This window comes from Palaemon carinicauda, chromosome 1, assembly GCF_036898095.1.
Source record: "Palaemon carinicauda isolate YSFRI2023 chromosome 1, ASM3689809v2, whole genome shotgun sequence".
Taxonomy (NCBI): Eukaryota; Metazoa; Arthropoda; class Malacostraca; order Decapoda; family Palaemonidae; genus Palaemon; species Palaemon carinicauda.
The window spans coordinates 297,901,282-297,919,917 of record NC_090725.1 but is presented as its reverse complement, the minus strand read 5'-3'; the positions used below and the strand labels follow the sequence as shown (position 1 = coordinate 297,919,917).

Below are 18,636 nucleotides of genomic sequence, written 5' to 3'. Positions count from 1 at the left end.
GTGTGTTTGCGTGAAGAAATGCGCCTATCAGTCTCGGCAGTGAAGGGCTATCGCTCAGCCTTAAGCCTCGCCTTCAGACTGAAAGGAATGGACATTTCTTCATCGTTAGAACTTTCTCTACTCATACGGATTTATGAGCTTACCTGCCCCCAGTCAGAAGTGAGACCTCCCCCATGGAACGTGGTTCGAGTTCTCAGGTCTCTTAAGGGATCTCCCTATGAACCATTACGCCAGGCAACAGATCGCCACCTGACTTGGAAGACGGTGTTCCTGCTAGCTTTGGCCTCGGTCAAGCGAGTCAGTGAACTTCATGGTCTCTCATACGACATCGCCCATTCAAGGGGATGGGGAGAGGTAACGTTCAGCTTCGTCCCTGAGTTTATTGCTAAGACTCAGAACCCGGGAGTAGCGGATCCTCGATTCGACTCCTTACAGTTTCTAGTCTCTGAACTGTAACAGATGACCTACACCATCTCTTACTATGCCCCGTAAGGAGTTTGAGGCTGTACCTCAAGAGAACAGCCGCAGCCCGTCCTCGTTTGCCTGCAGTATTCGTCAGCACAAGAAGGACCAAGAGGAGGGTCATGAAGAACACCATCTCAGCATGGATTCGCAGGGTCATTGACCTTGCACGGAATCCAGACCCTCCTCCGTCACGTCGCCCCAGAGCACATGATATCAGGGGCATAGCTACGTCACTGGCCTTCAAAAGAAATTCAGTGACGCAGGTTCTTCAAGCTGGGGTGTGGAAACTTCAAAACACGTTCACATCCCACTACCTGCAAGACGTGACCCATAGGAGACTCGATACGTTTTCTATCGGTCCTGTGGTGGCTGCACAACAGCTGGATTAAAACCTCAAGCTCCTTATTGGACAAGTAGCAGAAGGTTGAGGGTATTGTTACCTGGTTTTAGTCTGCACGAATGAAAAGGTTTGACTGGCCCTTATCCTTTTCTTCATCATCCCCTCTCTTGGGGAAAGCAGCATCTTGGGTTCTCAGCATAGCTGACCTCAAACCACTGCAGGTAAACCATGCTCCCTTGTGTACCTAGTATTAAGATTAATACTGTTGCGTCCCCATACCCTGACGAGGTGGTATTGGGAAAGTCCTAGTGCACAGTTTTCCATCTAAAGAACTTCGGAACAACTTTCTAGAATGAGTCACATTTCTACATAGCTTCACACACAGCTTGTGTAGGCTGCGAACCTTGCGTAGCAAGGTTTTACCGAGGTGCAGGGACTCCTTATTTCTTGAGTGCTAACACACTCAGATAAGGAGCCCCCGGGTAAAGCCAAATTGGCTGGGGCGTCCACCCTTCCAAATGGGTGAGTCACTCCTATTAAATAGTGTGGTTTGTATTCCAGTTACGGAAAAAATGACAAATTCGTAGATAATTTGTATTTTTCCTAACTATACAAACCTTAGCTATTTAACCAAACTTGCCCGCCAGCCCTATCCCCCTTGAAGCCCTACCTCCAAGCAAAGTGAGCTCAAGCACAGGTGTGTGTGAGAGGGGGTGGGGGGGGGGCGTTAGCAAGCCACCCTCTCCTACCCCCGCTAACTAGCGGTGTGGGTAGTAAACCCTTGTTGAAAATTAATGGCTCGTCATTTCAGCTATGCCGAAAGTAATACTCCTATTAAATAGCTAAGGTTTGTATAGTTAAGAAAAATACAAATTATCTACAAATTTGTCATATTCAGATAAAAAAACAAAAGTATAAAGCTTAAATACCAACTGGAAAGGTAGTTATATTATTTCAACGGATGACATTATATGCTGTTGTAAGAATCTTAGTGTCAAAAACACGTTCTGAGATGAGTACTCAGATTCTAGAAATATAACCCTGTCCCGTAATTAGACAATTGATAGTAATCAGGCTAATATCTAATAACATTACATCTTTTATCATTACAGCAACTTCTCGAGACTGTCAGCGGTGCGGTAGTATTCCAGTACGTAGACGAGAATAATACGGGTGGTAAAAATCCAGAATATTATGATAATTTAAATTCCTGGGTAAGTACCACTTATAACTTTTGTATTTTCTAATATATATGATGCATGTCTTTTGTATTGCGAGTATTTTTGTAACTGCTACTTTAGTTTACAGTACGTACACGGAAATAGTAGCATTGTAATCTATTGCCATTCCTTTGAGATAAAAGTTATTAATTATATAAACTGGTTAAATTCCACGATCTTGCAACAATTTATATTTGTGAATTGGCAGTTTTCATATTTTTTTAAGTGCTTCGTCAGTGGAAGGGTAATATATATTATTTGAGTATTCTCAAAAGTAAACTAAAAGTATATTTGGATAATCTTAAAAATATAAATGAATAAGCTAAATTTAGAGAGTTGAAATTACAAATTGAAATAACAAAATGGTGTAGTCGTCAACAAGTGAACTACAGTATAGTCCATTTCTTTTAGCGATGCATATTTGCACCGACTCGCAGCGGTGCCCTTTTAGCTCGGAAAAGTTTCCGGATTGCTGATTGGTTGGACAAGATAATTCTAACCAATCAGCGATCAGGAAACTTTTCCGAGCTAAAAGGGCACCGCCGCGAGTCGGTGCAAATATGCATCGCTAAAAGAAATGGACTATAGTCATTCTAACTTCAACACTTCACTCATTGGCAAATACCTTTTAATTTTGACCCCTACTGTATTTGTTTCGCTATTATTAAATTTTCCCTATACAGTTGTCAAGTTTCTTTATATTTTTAAATACTCGTGTGATTCATATCAATCTTCTATTGAAAAGTGAATGTGAAAAAATTCAAAAGCTCACAATTTAAAAAGAAAATGCAGCAATACTGTATATGATTGTGGATATTTACTACTTCAGAATTAACACCTCTTGTGGTATATTCTTCGTGTTTATAATATGAATAATATATTCAACTGAAAATGGCAGCTGCTCTAGCTGAGTTAATTCTATTCTTAGTTTTCCCTGTTTTTTTCTGAGTCATTTTCACTCACTGAATTATGATATGAAGTTGCCAATTTTCATACTTCGTAGTAATTGGGAAGAGATACGCTGTGAACTTTTTGAGGGCTCTGTCTGGAGTGGGTTATCGGGTTATCTTTGGGATGGTGGGACGTCATGTGTGGAGTGCTCAAGCTTTAAAGTGGGTGTTGTTAAGTAGCATGTATCACAGGTCGTTTTTATCCAATGGGCTCAGAACAGCAGTTTGGAGATTAACCCTGGCTTGGATAGGAGAGCTTACTGTTTATCAGGGGCACTCCTTTGATGTATCGTAGGCCTTTTGATGATGGCAGGAATGTTTTTTGTTTAATATCATCATAAGTTTTTTGTTGGGAATATACAATGCCTCCCAAGGACTATCAATGGTTTCTGTGGCATCGAAAAAACCTGCCGTGGTTAGATTTGTGAGATGTATATTTTAGATGAATATTTTGAAAGCTCTTTAATTGTGTCTGGAGCTGTGCTTAGGAAGATGTATCATGGTCATAATTATTTGTGCTGTGCCAACCTTGAATAGGTCATTTCAAATTGAGAGTGCCTTGCTTTTGTGCTTTTAGCTCATCTTCATTCCTCCCACTGGTACACCAGATTCTGCTTGAAGTAAAAGATTATTTATATGCTGATCTAGTGGTTCATCTACAATGGAAACTACCACTTGTGACTGACTACTCTGTTTCATTGATTAATTTGTTCAAGAACAGTAATGACAAATAAAACAGAATAATAATATCGAGCCATAGCTTACTGGAACACATCAAATCAATTGTAGCAAAGCAGAGGAATTTTTAAACAACACAGGTTACTGTAGTTAGTGTACCACTCCATTCAAGGTACTTTCTTAGTAGTTCTTTAGTCTCGGCAGAATTACATTTTGGCTTTAGGGTTTCATATGTTCCCATTGTTTTCTCCTCCACTTAGCAATATAACTTTTCCTTACTCTAATTTTCATTTCTTATTAGAATATATCTTGGAGGCTGAGCTCTGGGAAGCTAAAGATTGGGAGTCTTATTAACCTGTTTTATTGTAGCAATACCTAAAGATTAGGAGTACTGTTAACCAATTTTATTATAGTAATACCTAAAGATTGGGAGTTCTATTAGCCTGTTTTATTAGAGCAATACCCAAAGATTAGGAGTCATATTAATTAGTTTTATTATAGCAATACCTAAAGATTAGGAGTCCTATTAACCAGTTTTAGTAAAGCAATACCTAAAGATTAGAGTGCTATTAACCTGTTTTATGATAGCAATACCAAAAGATTAGGAGTCCTATTAACCTATTTTTATTATAGCAATACCAAAAGATTAGGAGTCTTGTTAACCTGTTTTTACTATAGCAATACCTAAAAATTAGGAGTCCTGTTAATCAATTTTATAATAGCAATGCCTAAAGATTAGGAGTTCTATTACCCGGTTTTATTATTGTAATAGCTATGGCATATAGTGTACTCGTATTTTATCAGGTATCTTTGCTAACATTCTGCTAAATGGATTATCATATAGTGCAGTGATCATATTAGAAAGGTAGTTTTACCTTAAGAATGTAGTTTAGATGTATTAGGAAAAAGCATTTAATATTTCACAATTTGTCTCGACAGCTTGGCCAAGTTGTCCGAAGAGATGTGGGTATCATTCCTCTAGAGCTGGTCCAGTTGGAAACTGCTGGGTTGGTGTTGCGATGGAGCCCAATTGAAGGTCCCGAGACTCATCACATCACAATGGCACATGTTGATCTCTTCATTCATTCACTGCATCACCAGTTGGTAAGATTCTTTAAAGCAATAGCACTTTAAGTTTTGTGTAGAAGGTGCTAGATTAATATTCAAAGCAAACTTTGGGTCGAAACATCAAAGACATCGGTAGTGACATCTATGAGCAGAATAGTAGGGTAGGTTTCATCCTATTACTGCATTTACTTTTCTTTTTACCATTATCAGTGAGATAAGGACTTCTTCTCACTTAGATGTTTGGTCAGATGGACTTCCTCCGCAAATTAGAACATCGGAATCAAAATCACTGTAATGAATTTTATCCATAACATTATATATTCAGTTAAATAATTCAAAGATTCACAGTAGTAATGTTTTCAAGTGTTTAGACAGCATAGCAGATTGTGAAATATTTCTGAAACTGAAAAGAATCTAATATTGTTTGACAATAGCCTTTATAAAGATACTGTATGTAAGTAGATTTACTACTTGTATTTACTCAAAAATTTACCGTATTTAAGTTCTTAGGTGTTTAGACAACAAAACAGATTGTAAAATATTTCTGAAACAGAAAAGAACCTAATATTGTTTGACAATAGCCTTTCTCTATTAAGATACTGTATGTGAATAGATTCTCTAATTGTATTTATTCAAAGATTCACAATAGTAAAGATTTTAAGTGCGTAGACAACAACAGATTGTGAAATATTTCTGAAATGGAAAAGAAGTTAATATTGTTTGACTCTACCCTATCTATATAAAGATACTGTATGTAGATAGATTCTCTAATTAAATTTCTCTTTAATGAAATAACACACCCCCTTCATTATTACAGGATATACTGAATGCCACAGTCAAGCAAAGGAAAACCTTCACAGAGCTTGTTGCATCTGCCTCAAATCTTCAGTTGGTGGACATTCCAGGCTGGGCTGGTCTGGGAGGTGTTCGTTACTTGCCCGACCTCCTGATGACTCAAGATCCTTTGTCTGAGTCGGGTAAAGAAGATATAAATTCATTAAACATCCATCTAGTGCAGCTCTTAAAGGCATCTGATTCCGCATTTTCCCTAGGTAAGGCAATTTGAATTTTCATGTACCACAGTGTTCATAAATAACTGGTGTAGGTTTTGATATGTACTGTTGAAGAATTTATTGTTAACCCTATTTTTTTCCTTCGTGAATACAAACTTTCGTTCTTTTGGTCCTCCCTGTTTAAAGTCTGTAAGCTTTATGGAATCGACATTAGTTCTTGAGCAGGACAGAGAAGAGTTGTCTTAGGGCCAATATATTGTTGATGAGTCTGTCTCTTTTCAGCATTCTTTTAACATAGGTAGTCTGCACCTTGATCCTCCTATGTAAATAATATGTTTGGCAACAATGTTTATTGTGCTACAATGTTGTTGTTCTGCTGAAACAAACTTAAGATACATTTTTTTCATACAAACTGAACACTCATATAGCTATAGTCCATTTCTTTTAGCGACGCATATTTGCACCGACTCGCGGCAGTGCCCTTTTAGCTCGGAAAAGTTTCCGGATCGCTGATTGGTTGGACAAAATAATTCTAACCAATCAGCGATCAAGAAACTTTTCCGAGCTAAAAGGGCACCGCCGCGAGTCGGTGCAAATATGCATCGCTAAAAGAAATGGACTATAGGTTCCATTGCCTAACCCTACAAATCTTAAATATTTGATATCAGATAATACTATAGAGGGAACAAGTTGGTTGACGAGTGTTTTTAAGTATCAGGGGCCTGGTGTTTCATAACAGCTATATCTGTAATCATTAAGTCTCTTGTATAAGAACAAGATGTGTTCTACGAGTGAGTTCTTAAGTTGGAAAGTTTTTTAAGTCCAACATGATTAACTTAGGCATCCAACTTTACTCTCTCTTGTTTTCTGTCAACTGGTCTTGCTAAGACTAAAGAGGTATCCTACTTATGTATTAAAAATTCCTATCGATATTTCTAAGAAATAAAAATATTTTTCTTCAGCACTTATTGATTTCATACACAGGTTCTTATCTTTGATAATTCTTATTTTCGGGAATTAATGTCATTTCCTTTTCCGTATTTTGGGGACTTATAATTTTCTTTCCATAGTTTTGGAACCTGATGTAATTTACTTTCCATATTTTTGGAACCTGATGTAATTTTCTTTCCATATTTTTGGAACCTGACGTAATTTTCTTTCCATATTTTGGGGACATTGTAATTTTCTTTACTTTAAGGGGACTTGTAATGTTTTTTCTTATTTTGAGGACTTATAATTTTCTTTCCTTATATTGGGGCTTGTTGTAATTTTCTATCCTTATACTGGGAACATTCAAATGACCCCAATTGTGGACGTATGTGAATAATGGTTTGTATAAAAAAAAAGATTCCACTTTAATTCAATTTTCAGTGCTCATTAATCTTAATAATTTTTTATTTAGGTTCTTTCCTAAAAATTTAACCTCCTTTTTTTGTAATGTCAGAAATGTCTTTTTATGAATATAATTTTTTTCCGAAGGCGAAGGCAGCGACAGAATGAACTGCGTCAGGTTCGGAATGGTGACTGCCGAAACTGATCTGTCCGAACTGTTGTCTTTGGTCATCAATACCGGGAAAGATATTGAAACCTCGTCCAAGTTCTTGGACCAGATGACCGATATCGTCCAAAAAGGTAGCTAAGTGTGTTTTGAGTTATTAAATAATGTTCTTTTAAGATTTTCATGAAGTACTTAATGAATTTCAATTACTTGTATTCTTGTTGTTGTTGAAATTTCTTCAGGTGTTAACAAGGACGTGAGCGTACACTTCCCAGCTACAGTAATCCCTCGCCATATTTCATTTTATCTTTCACTCCTTGAGTACATCGCAGATTTTTTTATGTATTACAGAGTTTTCAATATTAAACTTACCCGATGATCATATAGCTGTCAGCTCTGCTGCCCGACAGAAAAACCTACGGGCGGAATACGCCAGCGATCGCTATACAGGTGGGGGTGTACATCAACAGCGCCATCTGTCAAGTAGGTACTCAAGTACTCGATGTCAACATAGAACCAATTTTCTCTCTGTCGTGCCACTGGCAAGACCTACTAAATACGCTGTTACTAACTGGATTTGTTTTCACAACGATTTGGTGAAGTACACTATTCCAGTTTTGAGCTTTCGCTATGCAGGGGTTTTATCTTCATTTCAAAACTTGAACTCGTTTTGGATAGATTTAATTATGGTGACGAAGAGAGTATGGACTCTCTTTCACTTTTAAATGGCCGACCCTTCCCTTAGACGGAAGTGTGTTTAGGTTTTTGGTAATTTTGCTTAACACGTTATAGATCTATATATTTTATATCTCTCCGCCTTTATAGGCCTCTTCGATTAACTTTCCATTTTTTATAAACATATAACAATAAATTTTTATGTTTGTTTATATGCGACCTTTCCTGATAGTAGGCGGTCCTAACTTGGAACCGAAGTTAATTAACATTGAGCCCGTTATATCGTATTTAACCTTTAAAGAATTTAATACTTTTTAAATTTTAATGTTTTATGAAAGAATTTCTTTGATAGTCTCGTACTGTTTCAAAGATGAACTAACGTTTAGTTTTTAGTCTACGCAGTTGTTGACGTTCAGGACGTTCAACATGCGCTCTATCGTTACGATAGAGAGAGAGAGTATCACGGTTTCACTTTGCAGTAAGAGTAAACCGATTCTGGCGTTTCGTTCATTCTTTCTTAGCTTAAATGGTTTAAATTCTAAATTAAAGGAACTTTTTACTTGGAAAACCTTTCAGTTTTTTCCTTTAGCAAATAACATGTTTTAACGATATATAATTGGGCTCTTCTCTCAGGTGCGAAATCAAGAGAGAAAGAGAGAGAGAGATAGAGACGGAGGGAGAGAGAGGAGAATAAACGTTTCGTTCAAGCTGGTAACGTTGTTCTCGTTTTTTACTCTCCTCCCTAGTCGCTGTAGGGGAAGAAGGTAAAACGTTTCTAGGGTTTTATTCTTGTTCCCAGGCTATGTGCGGTGAGAGATTGTAAACGTAGTTTATTTGATCTAGTGTTTAGTCTCTTTTCCAGCCACTGAATTCTTTATCTTTATTTATGTTTTCTGTTGCATTGTACGACTGTTTTCTCAATTACTACCTTTTAATGAAGGATAGGATTGCGTGTTTCAGGTAGAAATCAGTTAAAGTTTCGATTTCAGTGAAATAAGTGCAAAACAGAAAATCAAAGTGATAAAGTGATATGCGCAAAGTGTTACAGTGTTGCGTCCGAGGGTTCGTCTGTTCGTGCCAGTCGTTCACCTAGTCCGGGACCTCTTACAAGCTCCCAAGCCCAGGGGAGAAGTAATGTCGAACGACTTATGGGTTCCACAGGCCTTGATTAACGAACAGACGTTTTTCCCTCCGTGGTTTCGGGCGTATCTACCCAAGATCGCCCCACCCACACAAAGACGAGAGAGCCCATTTATACCTCGTCTGCGGAAGAGGTTTCTCGTAAGAAACCATGGACCACATCTCGCAGCTTTTTAAGTGCAAGTCGGTCCCTTCCGCGCAAGTCCAACGGCCCAGGTGTAGCCACTGGGTCAGTTCGGACTCGCTGCAGTCATCCGACGACTGCACACCTCCCAAGAGAGGCAAGGTGGTACCGCAACAGGCAGTAACTCCGTCTGTTGCCGCACCAGCTGTTTTAGACCCTCAGTCACAACGGACAGTAGCTCCGTCTGTTGCCGTTTTTGTAGACCCTAAGTGGTCTTTACTGCAGTCTATGCAGACTCAGTTAGCTGCGGTTATGCAGGAGTTTCGTGCGGAGAAGGTTGACACTGCTCCCGTTAGCCTACAACCTGCCACGGTTGTGCGCCCAGCTCACGCTGAGGCTGCCTGCTCCCACACTCCGGCTGCGGAGAGCTCCACCTCCGATGCGCAGTCGACCCTGCCAGACGCATGTTGACGTTAGCCGACGTGCGGCACCCTCCGTTGACATGCGTGAGCTACCGCATCAGCAGTGGGAAGGTGGAGTCAAGCTGCCGTGTTTTGACGCGATGCGTTAGTTTCCGCAACCCACGGCAGTCCCCACCACGCACCACCACTCTGCTTTGGTTGTTGCCTGCTCCCACACTCCGACTGCGGAGAAGGTTGACGATGCACCCGTTTGCCTACAACCTGCCACGGTTGTGCGCCCAGCAGACGCTGCGGCTGCCTGCTCCCACACTCTTGTTGTGAGAGCTCCTCCACCCATGCGCAGTCGACCCTGCCAGACGCATGCTGACTCCCACAGACACACGGAGCACTCCGTTGCCGTGCGTGAGCTACCACAAGCTGCCGTGTTTTGACACGGTGTGTCAGCCTCCGCAACCCACTGTGGTTACCGCCACTCGCCCGCAGCAGACTAGTCAGTCAGGAGTTGAGGCTTCCCCACACAGCTTTGGTTGTCGCCAGCTCACAGACTGTCAAGCAGTTACATGACGTTGCCTTCTGGTCTGCTGCTAATGCACCAGTGCTGTATGTCCTCACGCACCTGTTGTGGTTGACAGTTCAGTTTTTGACAGTTCACAGACTGTCAAGCAGTTACATAACGTTGCCTTCTGGTCTGCTGCTTATGCACCAGTGAGACCCTCACTGAGATAACCTAGCTTTTCTCGGACATGGTTCCTGTAGATGAGAAAGTGCTGTTCTCCCTCCTACTGATATTCCTTTGAGGTCTCTGTCATTTGGAGAGGAGCCTTAAGCTGCTTAGCCTCCTATGGACTTTAATTAAAGCATAACAAGGCTTCCAGGGATGGTAAATGGTTCCGCTTCAGTCGCTAACCCCGTCTGTTGCCACACCTGCTCCCGTAGACCCTAATGGGCTTTGTTGCAAGACATGCAGTCCAAGCTTGTGTCCTTGATAGAGGATTTTTTACGGAGAAGAACCTTCTGGCCAACAACCTTCCTACCGGTTGGTTGTGCGCCCTGTTGACGCTGAGGTATCATACTCGCGTCCGCCAGTTGAGGTGGTTCCTCCACCGATGCGACCCAGTGTGGGTTGCCAGTCGCACGTTGACGTTAAGCGACTCTCGGAGGTGGTTGTGGACGTTCAGTGTGTCACTAGGAAGACGTTCAACAACCAGCAGAGGTGACTTGTTGTGACGCAGTGCGGCAACCTCAGCAACCCGGTAGGGTGTTGACTGCACAACCCAGACAGTCTAGACAGTTTCGGGTTGACGCTGTACTTCCTCGCGTCCCCATGGTTGACAGTTCACAGACTGTGCAGCAGTACCATGATATTGTGTCCGGCTCCGTCACGCATCCACCAGTGCGACCGGATTCAGCGAGTCAGACGTTGCCCACTCCGTTGCCGTTTCCTCATCAGTTTCGGATGAGGAACCCTCTGATGAGGACATTGCTGAACAAGACGATCAACCCCCAGCCCTGCTATCCATCCAGAAGATGCTGAAGAAGGAACGCTGCCCTGTCAGGCTGTGGATGAGTCTGGTTAGGACACTGTCATCTGTGGTTCAATTTGTGTCACTTGGAAGACTACACCTCCGTCCTCTTCTGTATCATCTAGCTTTTCACTGGAAAAGGACAAGACGCTAGAAGCGGTCTCGATCCCGGTTTCCGGAAAGATAAAGTCTGGTCTGACTTGGTGAAAGGACTTTATCAACCTTTGAAAGGGTCTTCTCCTGACTGTTCAGACTCCCAACCACGTTCTCTTCTCGGACGCATCGGACGTAGGCTGGGGTGCGACATTAGGCGATAGGGAATGCTCGGGATTATGGAACTCGAGTCAAAGGACAATGCATTTCAACTGCAAGAAGCTACTGGCAGTACGTCTGACCTGGAAAAGCTTCAGGTCTCTCCTTCAAGGCAAAGTGGTGGAGGTGAACACGGACAACACCCTGCTTTGACGTACATCTCCAAGCAAGGAGGGACCTACTCTCTGACATGGTACGAGTTCGCAAGAGACCTCCTCACCTGTTCAACAGGTCTAGACTTTTCACTAGTAACGAGGTTCATCCAAGGCAACTTGAATGTCATAGCAGATTGTCTCAGTAGGAAGGGACAAATAATTCCAACAGATTGGACCCTCCACAAGGATGTATGCAAGAGACTTTGGGCCACCTGGGGCCAGCCAACCATAGATCTCTTCGCAACCTCGATGACCAAGAGGCTCCCAATACTTTGCTCACCTATCCCGGACCCAGCAGTAGTTCATATAGATGCCTTTCTACTAGATTGGTCACATCTAGATCTATATGCATTCCCTCCGTTCTAGATTGTCAACAAGGTACTGCAGAAGTTCGCCTCTCACGAAGGGACAAAGTTGACGCTAGTTGCTTCCCTCTGGCCCGCGAGAGAATAACTCACCGAGGTACTTCGATGGCTAGTAGACGTTCCCAGAACACTTCCCCTAAGGGTGGACCTGCTACGTCTGCCACGCGTAAAGAAGGTACTCCAAGGCCTCCACGCTCTTCGTCTGACTGCCTTCAGACTATCGAAAGACTCTTGAGAGCTAGAGGTTTTTCGAAGGAGGCAACCAGAGCGATTGCTAGAGCAAGGAGAACATCCACCCTTAGAGTCTACCAATCGAAGTGGGAAATCTTCCGAAACTGGTGCAAGTCAGTATCCGTATCCTCGACCAGTACCTCTGTAACTCAAATAGCTGACTTCCTCTTATATCTGAGGAAAGAACGATCTCTTTCAGCTCCCACTATCAAGGGTTACAGAAGCATGTTGGCATCAGTCTTCCGTCACAGAGGCTTAGATCTTTCCAACAATAAAGATCTACAGGACCTCCTTAAGTCTTTTGAGACCACGAAGGAGCGTCGTTTGGTTACACCTGGTTGGAATTTAGACGTGGTTCTAAGATTCCTTATGTCAGACAGGTTCGAACCGCTTCAATCAGCCTCCCTGAAAGATCTCACCTTTAAGACTCTTTTCCTGATATGCTTAACCACAGCTAAAAGAGTCAGTGAGATTCATGCCTTCAGCAAGAACATCGGATTCTCATCCGAAACGGCTACATGTTCTACAACTTGGTTTTCTAGCCAAACACGAGCTGCCTTCTCGGCCTTGACCAATATCGTTCGATATTCCAAACTTATCGTATGGTTGGAAATGAACTAGAAAGAGTATTATGTCCTGTAAGAGCTCTTAAGTTCTATTTTAAAAACCTTTACGAGGCCCGTCTGAAGCTTTATGGTGTTCAGTTAAGAATCCATCTTTGCCTATGTCAGAGAATTCTTTATCCTATTTTATCAGACTGTTAATACGAGAAGCTCATTCCCATCTGAATGAGGAAGACCAAGCTTGGCTGAAGGTAAGGACACACGAAGTTAGAGCTGTCGCAACTTCCGTGGCCTTTAAACAAAATAGATCTCTGCAAAGTATATTCGACGCAACCTATTGGAAAAGCAAATCAGTGTTCGCGTCTTTTATCTTAAGAATGTCCAGTCTCTTTACGAGAACTGCTACACTCTGGGACCATTCGTAGCAACGAGTGCAGTAGTGGTGGGGGCTCCACCACTACAATTCCCTAATTCCATAACCTTTTTAATCTTTCTCTTGAAATGTTTTATTAATATTTTTGGGTTGTCCGGAAGGCTAAGAAGCCTTTCGCATCCTACTTGATTTGGCGGGTGGTCAAAGTCATTTCTTGAGAAGCGCCTAGATTAGAGGTTTTGATGAGGACCTTTAGTATGGGTTGCAACCCTTCATACTTCAGCTCCTAGGAGTCGCTCAGCATCCTATGAGGATCGCGAGGCTCAGTAAGGAAGACGTACTTAAAAAGGCAGAGTAATTGTTCAAGTCGACTTCCTTACCAGGTACTTATTTATTTTATGCTTGTTATTTTGAATAACTGCTAAAATGAAATACGGAATACTTAGCTCATAATAATGTCAACATGTAATGCTGGTCTCTACCCACCCCCCTGGGTGTGAATCAGCTATATGATCATCGGGTAAGTTTAATATTGAAAAATGTTATTTTCCTTAGTAAAATAAATTTTTGAATATACTTACCCGATGATCATAAATTAAAGGACCCACCCTTCCTCCCCAATAGAGACCCAGTGGACAGAGGAGAAAATTGGTTCTATGTTGACATCGAGTACTTGAGTACCTACTTGACAGATGGCGCTGTTGATGTACACCCCCACCTGTATAGCGATCGCTGGCGTATTCCGCCCGTAGGTTTTTCTGTCGGGCAGCAGAGCTGACAGCTATATGATCATCGGGTAAGTATATTCAAAAATTTATTTTACTAATGAAAATAACATTTTACATAAGTTTTTATAGTATATATAACATATCTTTTTTGATGATGTTACTGTTTTTGAAAGATTTTGTTAATTTTTTCTCATATCGTTTATTTATTTCCTTATTTCCTTTCCTCATTGGGCTATTTTTCCCTATTGGAGACCTTGGGCTTATAGCATCTTGCTTTTCCAACTAGGGTTGTAGCTTAGCTGATATTAATAATAATAATAATAATAATGTAAATCCATATCACAGGTTGCAGTGGGTAGATGAATTTAAAAAAAAAAAAAAGTAATTTTTTAAAGTGTGATTTTTGGGGCTTGTAAAAGCTTGAATTAATAAAGATAATTAAAAGATATGGAAAAAATTATGAAAAGCATAAAAAAAAAGTTTAACGTAGATTTCTGTATCAACTGTTCTTAGCAGTTTTTCAGCCGTCTTGAAACGTAACATTTGCAGTAGTCAATGGATTAATGTACAGTATATTACTTTCTGTCTTGTATTTATCATTCATTACCTTTGATCTCTTTTCATCTGATTGTCCAGCTGCTTTAAACTTCACTTCTCAACTCTTATTCAATAGCAAATCACTAAGACAATTCCTATGAAAACCTAGAAATATAACTCGGTGCTTCCTGTTCGTTAATCAGGTATCGAAGCGGCAACTGAAGATCTGAGGAGGGAGAACGAAGAAAGACTCTGGCAGGAGGGCATTCTGCGGCACGTGCCGATCGTGGGGTCCGTTTACAACTGGTTTTCTCCACCCCCACCCCCGGGTATCAAAGGTCGCACGCTCGATCTCACGGCTGGTGTGTTAGAGAGTACGGAAAATATTTATCGATATCATATGCAAGTAAGTTCTTTTGTTTGTGATTTGTTTTCCCTTAAAGTATTCTCACATGTTAAGTAATTAATTGGGAAGTATAGATTTACTCTAAATTCCACTCTTAATGATCTTCTGTTTTTTACGCTCTGTACAATATAAGCAAAATTCAATGCCAAGTTCAACGTAAAACTCGTAACTTGTGGTATTGTCTAAACGTTAAAAAGGCCAAATACCAATGATAGATCGTTTCCAAATTATGTCCTAGAGAATTTTTAATTTAAAGGGGTTAAAGCTATTGAATATTTTCCGTATTATTATAAATAAATAGGGAAAGAATGTTGATTATGATTGATACTTTCAAAAGAATATTCAGTTTCTTAACTTAGGTCATTAGGTGTGGTAAAAAAGACAATGTTAAATAAGATTATTTGCTTACTATAGACTATTAACACTTCTACTTAATGTTTGTATTTCACTCTTTGTTTATTAGCTAATGAACTGTTAATAAGAGATCTTTTTCTTTCTTTTAATATTGTTGATTACTGATATATTTAAGAATTATTCCAACAATGTTTTGCATGCTTTTGAACATATCAAGTTGCACTGACATTAGGAGAATTGGCTATAAAGCATTGCATAGCATTTAAATAATTTAAACTAACTTTTAAACGTACTGTATACAGATGTGTTCAAGATGAAGGTTTTATAAAATTCATGGTGCAACGTCTATAACTTAAGACATAAACATATAAAGTAAAAGTGTTCAAGATGGAGCTTTTATAAAATTCATGGTGCAATGTCTATAACTTAATACATAAACATATAAAGTAAAAGTGTTCAAGATGGAGCTTTTTTGAAATTCATGGTGCAACGTCTATAACTTAATACATAAACATATAAAGTAAAAGTGTTCAAGATGGAGCTTTTATAAAATTCATGATGCAACTTCGTAACTTACTACAGAATTCATGCTTTTCTTTTTCACCAGATTCGTCATGGTACAGCTCCCACAAGAGCAGAAACAAAGCTCCCCCCCGCTCCCTCGGTCCAAACTCCCGTCACGCCATCGGCATCGTCGCCTTCCCACTCGCGCTCTTCTTCCACCACGTCCGCTCTCTCTCCAGGGTCGGCACATTCTAGGCAAGCCTCGGATCAGCCAACCACCGATCTAAAAACTAACCCGTCTCTAACGGCAAATGGTATCACTGCATCCGTTCAGGGCTAGGTCTGCACGTTTTCCCCTTAGGTATTGGAAGCCCCAAGCGGTGGTGGGTTTACTGTTTCATGGTTTCTATTTGTGACATACTTTGTCAAGCCCTGTAATCCATATTCTATATACTGTACTCTATTTACAAGGAAAGGGAATTTTAAAAGCGTTTAAGTTCTCAAAGAAAGTTTGTTAACACAGATTGAATTGATTGCAGTTTTTGCTCTTTATAATATTCCTCTTAATAATCTCGAAGGCAAATTTTGAATTTCAACGTAAATGCTTTCTTTACCTCGGCTCATAATACATCGCTGAATTTTTAAGCATGTTTGTGGGTTTACCATATGCATCTCTGGTGGAGTGTTGAGAGACGTCCTGGCTAGGCGAGATGAAACGGACTTTTTTTATATATATATATCATCAGCATCTTCACTCATAGACCATTGCTATCATCCTCATTGTAATGAGCATATAGGCCTGAACTATTGCCACATTGATATGCCTTATTGATTTGCCATATATAGAGGCCAGGTTTATTTGTGTTTTGACATCGATTTGATGGAAGCCCATCCTTTAAATATACGTTTTGCGTGTGTGTGTGCGCGTGTGTTTTGCAGGAGCAATAAAACAGTATGTGATTTATTTTATGATATTCAGATTCTAATACAGTATTGGTAAGGAGTAGGAGCTAATAGTTAAGCATAAAGGGTTTGCAGGTAAAACTGTCTCTCCCAACAATAAGTTAGAACTTCTTTCATCGTTGGTCGAGGAAATTCTTAGAAATGTATGAAAGCAATTCAATCCATTTTCTTCATTCAGCGCTTTGTAGTCAGTATGCTTGCTTGTACAAATGAGGCATAAATAGGCCAAGTTCTATTGGTAACCTTTATTATGAGTAGGTATTCTGAACATGTACATTTGCAGATTTAAGAGTTTCAATTTTTTTTTCAAACTTGAAAATATACCGCAATGCTGAAACATGAAACTATTCTTGTACTGTACTAAACTGAATGGATTGGATGGTCGTTTGATCTTTCTATTCTCTGTGACATTCATAAGGCAGTTAATTTGAAATTATTTCTCTATTTCATGTTAGTGTTTATTTATACTGTACATCTGTGCTGAGTTAAACTAGCCAATATTTTTCTTATTTGATTGGATTCTAGTTCAACAATTTGTTATTGTTTATGACCCTGTATGCCTTAAGCTATTTTTCTGGAGTTATTTATAGAGTTACAATGTTTTTCATGACGATTCTGGGCAGTTCCATGATTGTTAGTTTGCAAAGTGCCGCGAATAATCTTTCGAAAAGTACCGTAGCAACGCCACGTACATTGCATTAAAATATGTATAGATTTTCATTTAAGAAAAGTTTGGTGCTGCATTTTGAAATGGCTCTTTAAAACCGGACAAGATAAAAGACATTATGCTTGAAAGCATTACAAAGAAAGACAGTCGACAAGACATTATTGTGACAAAAATATCCTTCGTTTGAAAATGTATTTACATGAGGTCTTCAACTTAAAAACATTTAACTTAAAAACATTTCTGAGATGCAAAGACAAATCCAACTGAAATCGTAAGAGATATTTTAGTAAAAGCATGTATACTGTTAGAAGATAAAGAAATACTGTATTATTTATTACAGTAAGCAAAATTACATTTACAAGAACCTAATATTTATTTCATATGAAACAAGGCTATTTGTTGACTTTTGGAGTCAGGTTAGGCTAGGCCAAATTCAACAAAATTCAGCTTACAGACAGCTTGAGGACCTTCTGTATTTAATACAGGTACTGTATTGTTTTGAGAAATTTTTATTATTGTTAATTTTCTGTTCAAATTAGTTGGGTCCTGAAACTTCACCTCTTCTCCACTAACTATCATCAATAGTTTTATGATGAAAAAAGGTCAAAAGTAAAGAGTGTAAATTCTTTACATAGAATTAGCTCTGTATCTTTGTTTCTACGCTGCAAAGGCTCATGTATCAGAATGAGGTAACGTCCCTGACTGGTGAACGCCAGACTGGGGTTCGAGTCCCGCTCAAACTTATTAATTTCCTTGTTACTACACTGCAAAGGCTTATGTATTAGAATGAGGTAACGTCCATGATGTTGAACGCTAGACTGGGATTCGAGTCCCCCTTAAACTCAGTTCCTTTGGTCACTGCAAGCTCACCATCCTTGTGAGCTAAGAATGGAGGGTTTGGGGGAGCCTATAGGTCTATCTGCTGAGTCATCAGCAGCCATTGCCTGGCCTTCCTTTGTCCTAGCTTGAGTAGAGAGGGGGCTTGGGCACTGATCATACGTATATTTGGTCAGTTTCTAGGGCAATGTCACTGACCCTTGCCTCTTTATTCATGAGTGGCCTTTAAACCTTCAAGGGGGACAGAATTGAGCTTTCCACTCTAGAGTCTTATTTACCCAAAAGTAAATTAATTATTGGCTGATTTATAGAATGGATTATCAATTATAAATTTGGCACGTCTAAATTCGTAGAGCTTGCCCAATAAATATTTTTATAAGGTCAAAATATTAATATCAAATTCTAGAAGTTGAACAGCTGTGAGAACAAGCCTTTGATGGTCAGAACTTGTAGAAAAGTTTGTGCAGTGTTTGTTTACAAGTTCATTTGAATATGCATAAAAGCTTTTAAAGAAAGTGAAGTAAA

The 18,636-nt window shown here is 39.8% G+C and overlaps 1 protein-coding gene across 2 annotated transcripts in view; it reads left to right on the top strand.

Annotated features, from left to right (window-relative positions):
• The window catches only part of LOC137658002 (pyridoxal-dependent decarboxylase domain-containing protein 1), a 62,722-nt gene extending 44,458 nt beyond the window's left edge, over positions 1 to 18,264 (top strand). For both annotated transcript variants that reach the window (XM_068392722.1, XM_068392730.1), the window contains exons 12-17: positions 1,918 to 2,019; positions 4,593 to 4,757; positions 5,539 to 5,773; positions 7,214 to 7,366; positions 14,584 to 14,786; positions 15,748 to 18,264. In XM_068392722.1, the coding sequence (XP_068248823.1) occupies positions 1,918 to 2,019; positions 4,593 to 4,757; positions 5,539 to 5,773; positions 7,214 to 7,366; positions 14,584 to 14,786; positions 15,748 to 15,984 (1,095 nt within the window). In that variant the 3' untranslated portion in view covers positions 15,985 to 18,264. The remainder of the gene's footprint in view (positions 1 to 1,917; positions 2,020 to 4,592; positions 4,758 to 5,538; positions 5,774 to 7,213; positions 7,367 to 14,583; positions 14,787 to 15,747) is intronic.
• The last annotated feature ends 372 nt before the right edge of the window (positions 18,265 to 18,636 follow it).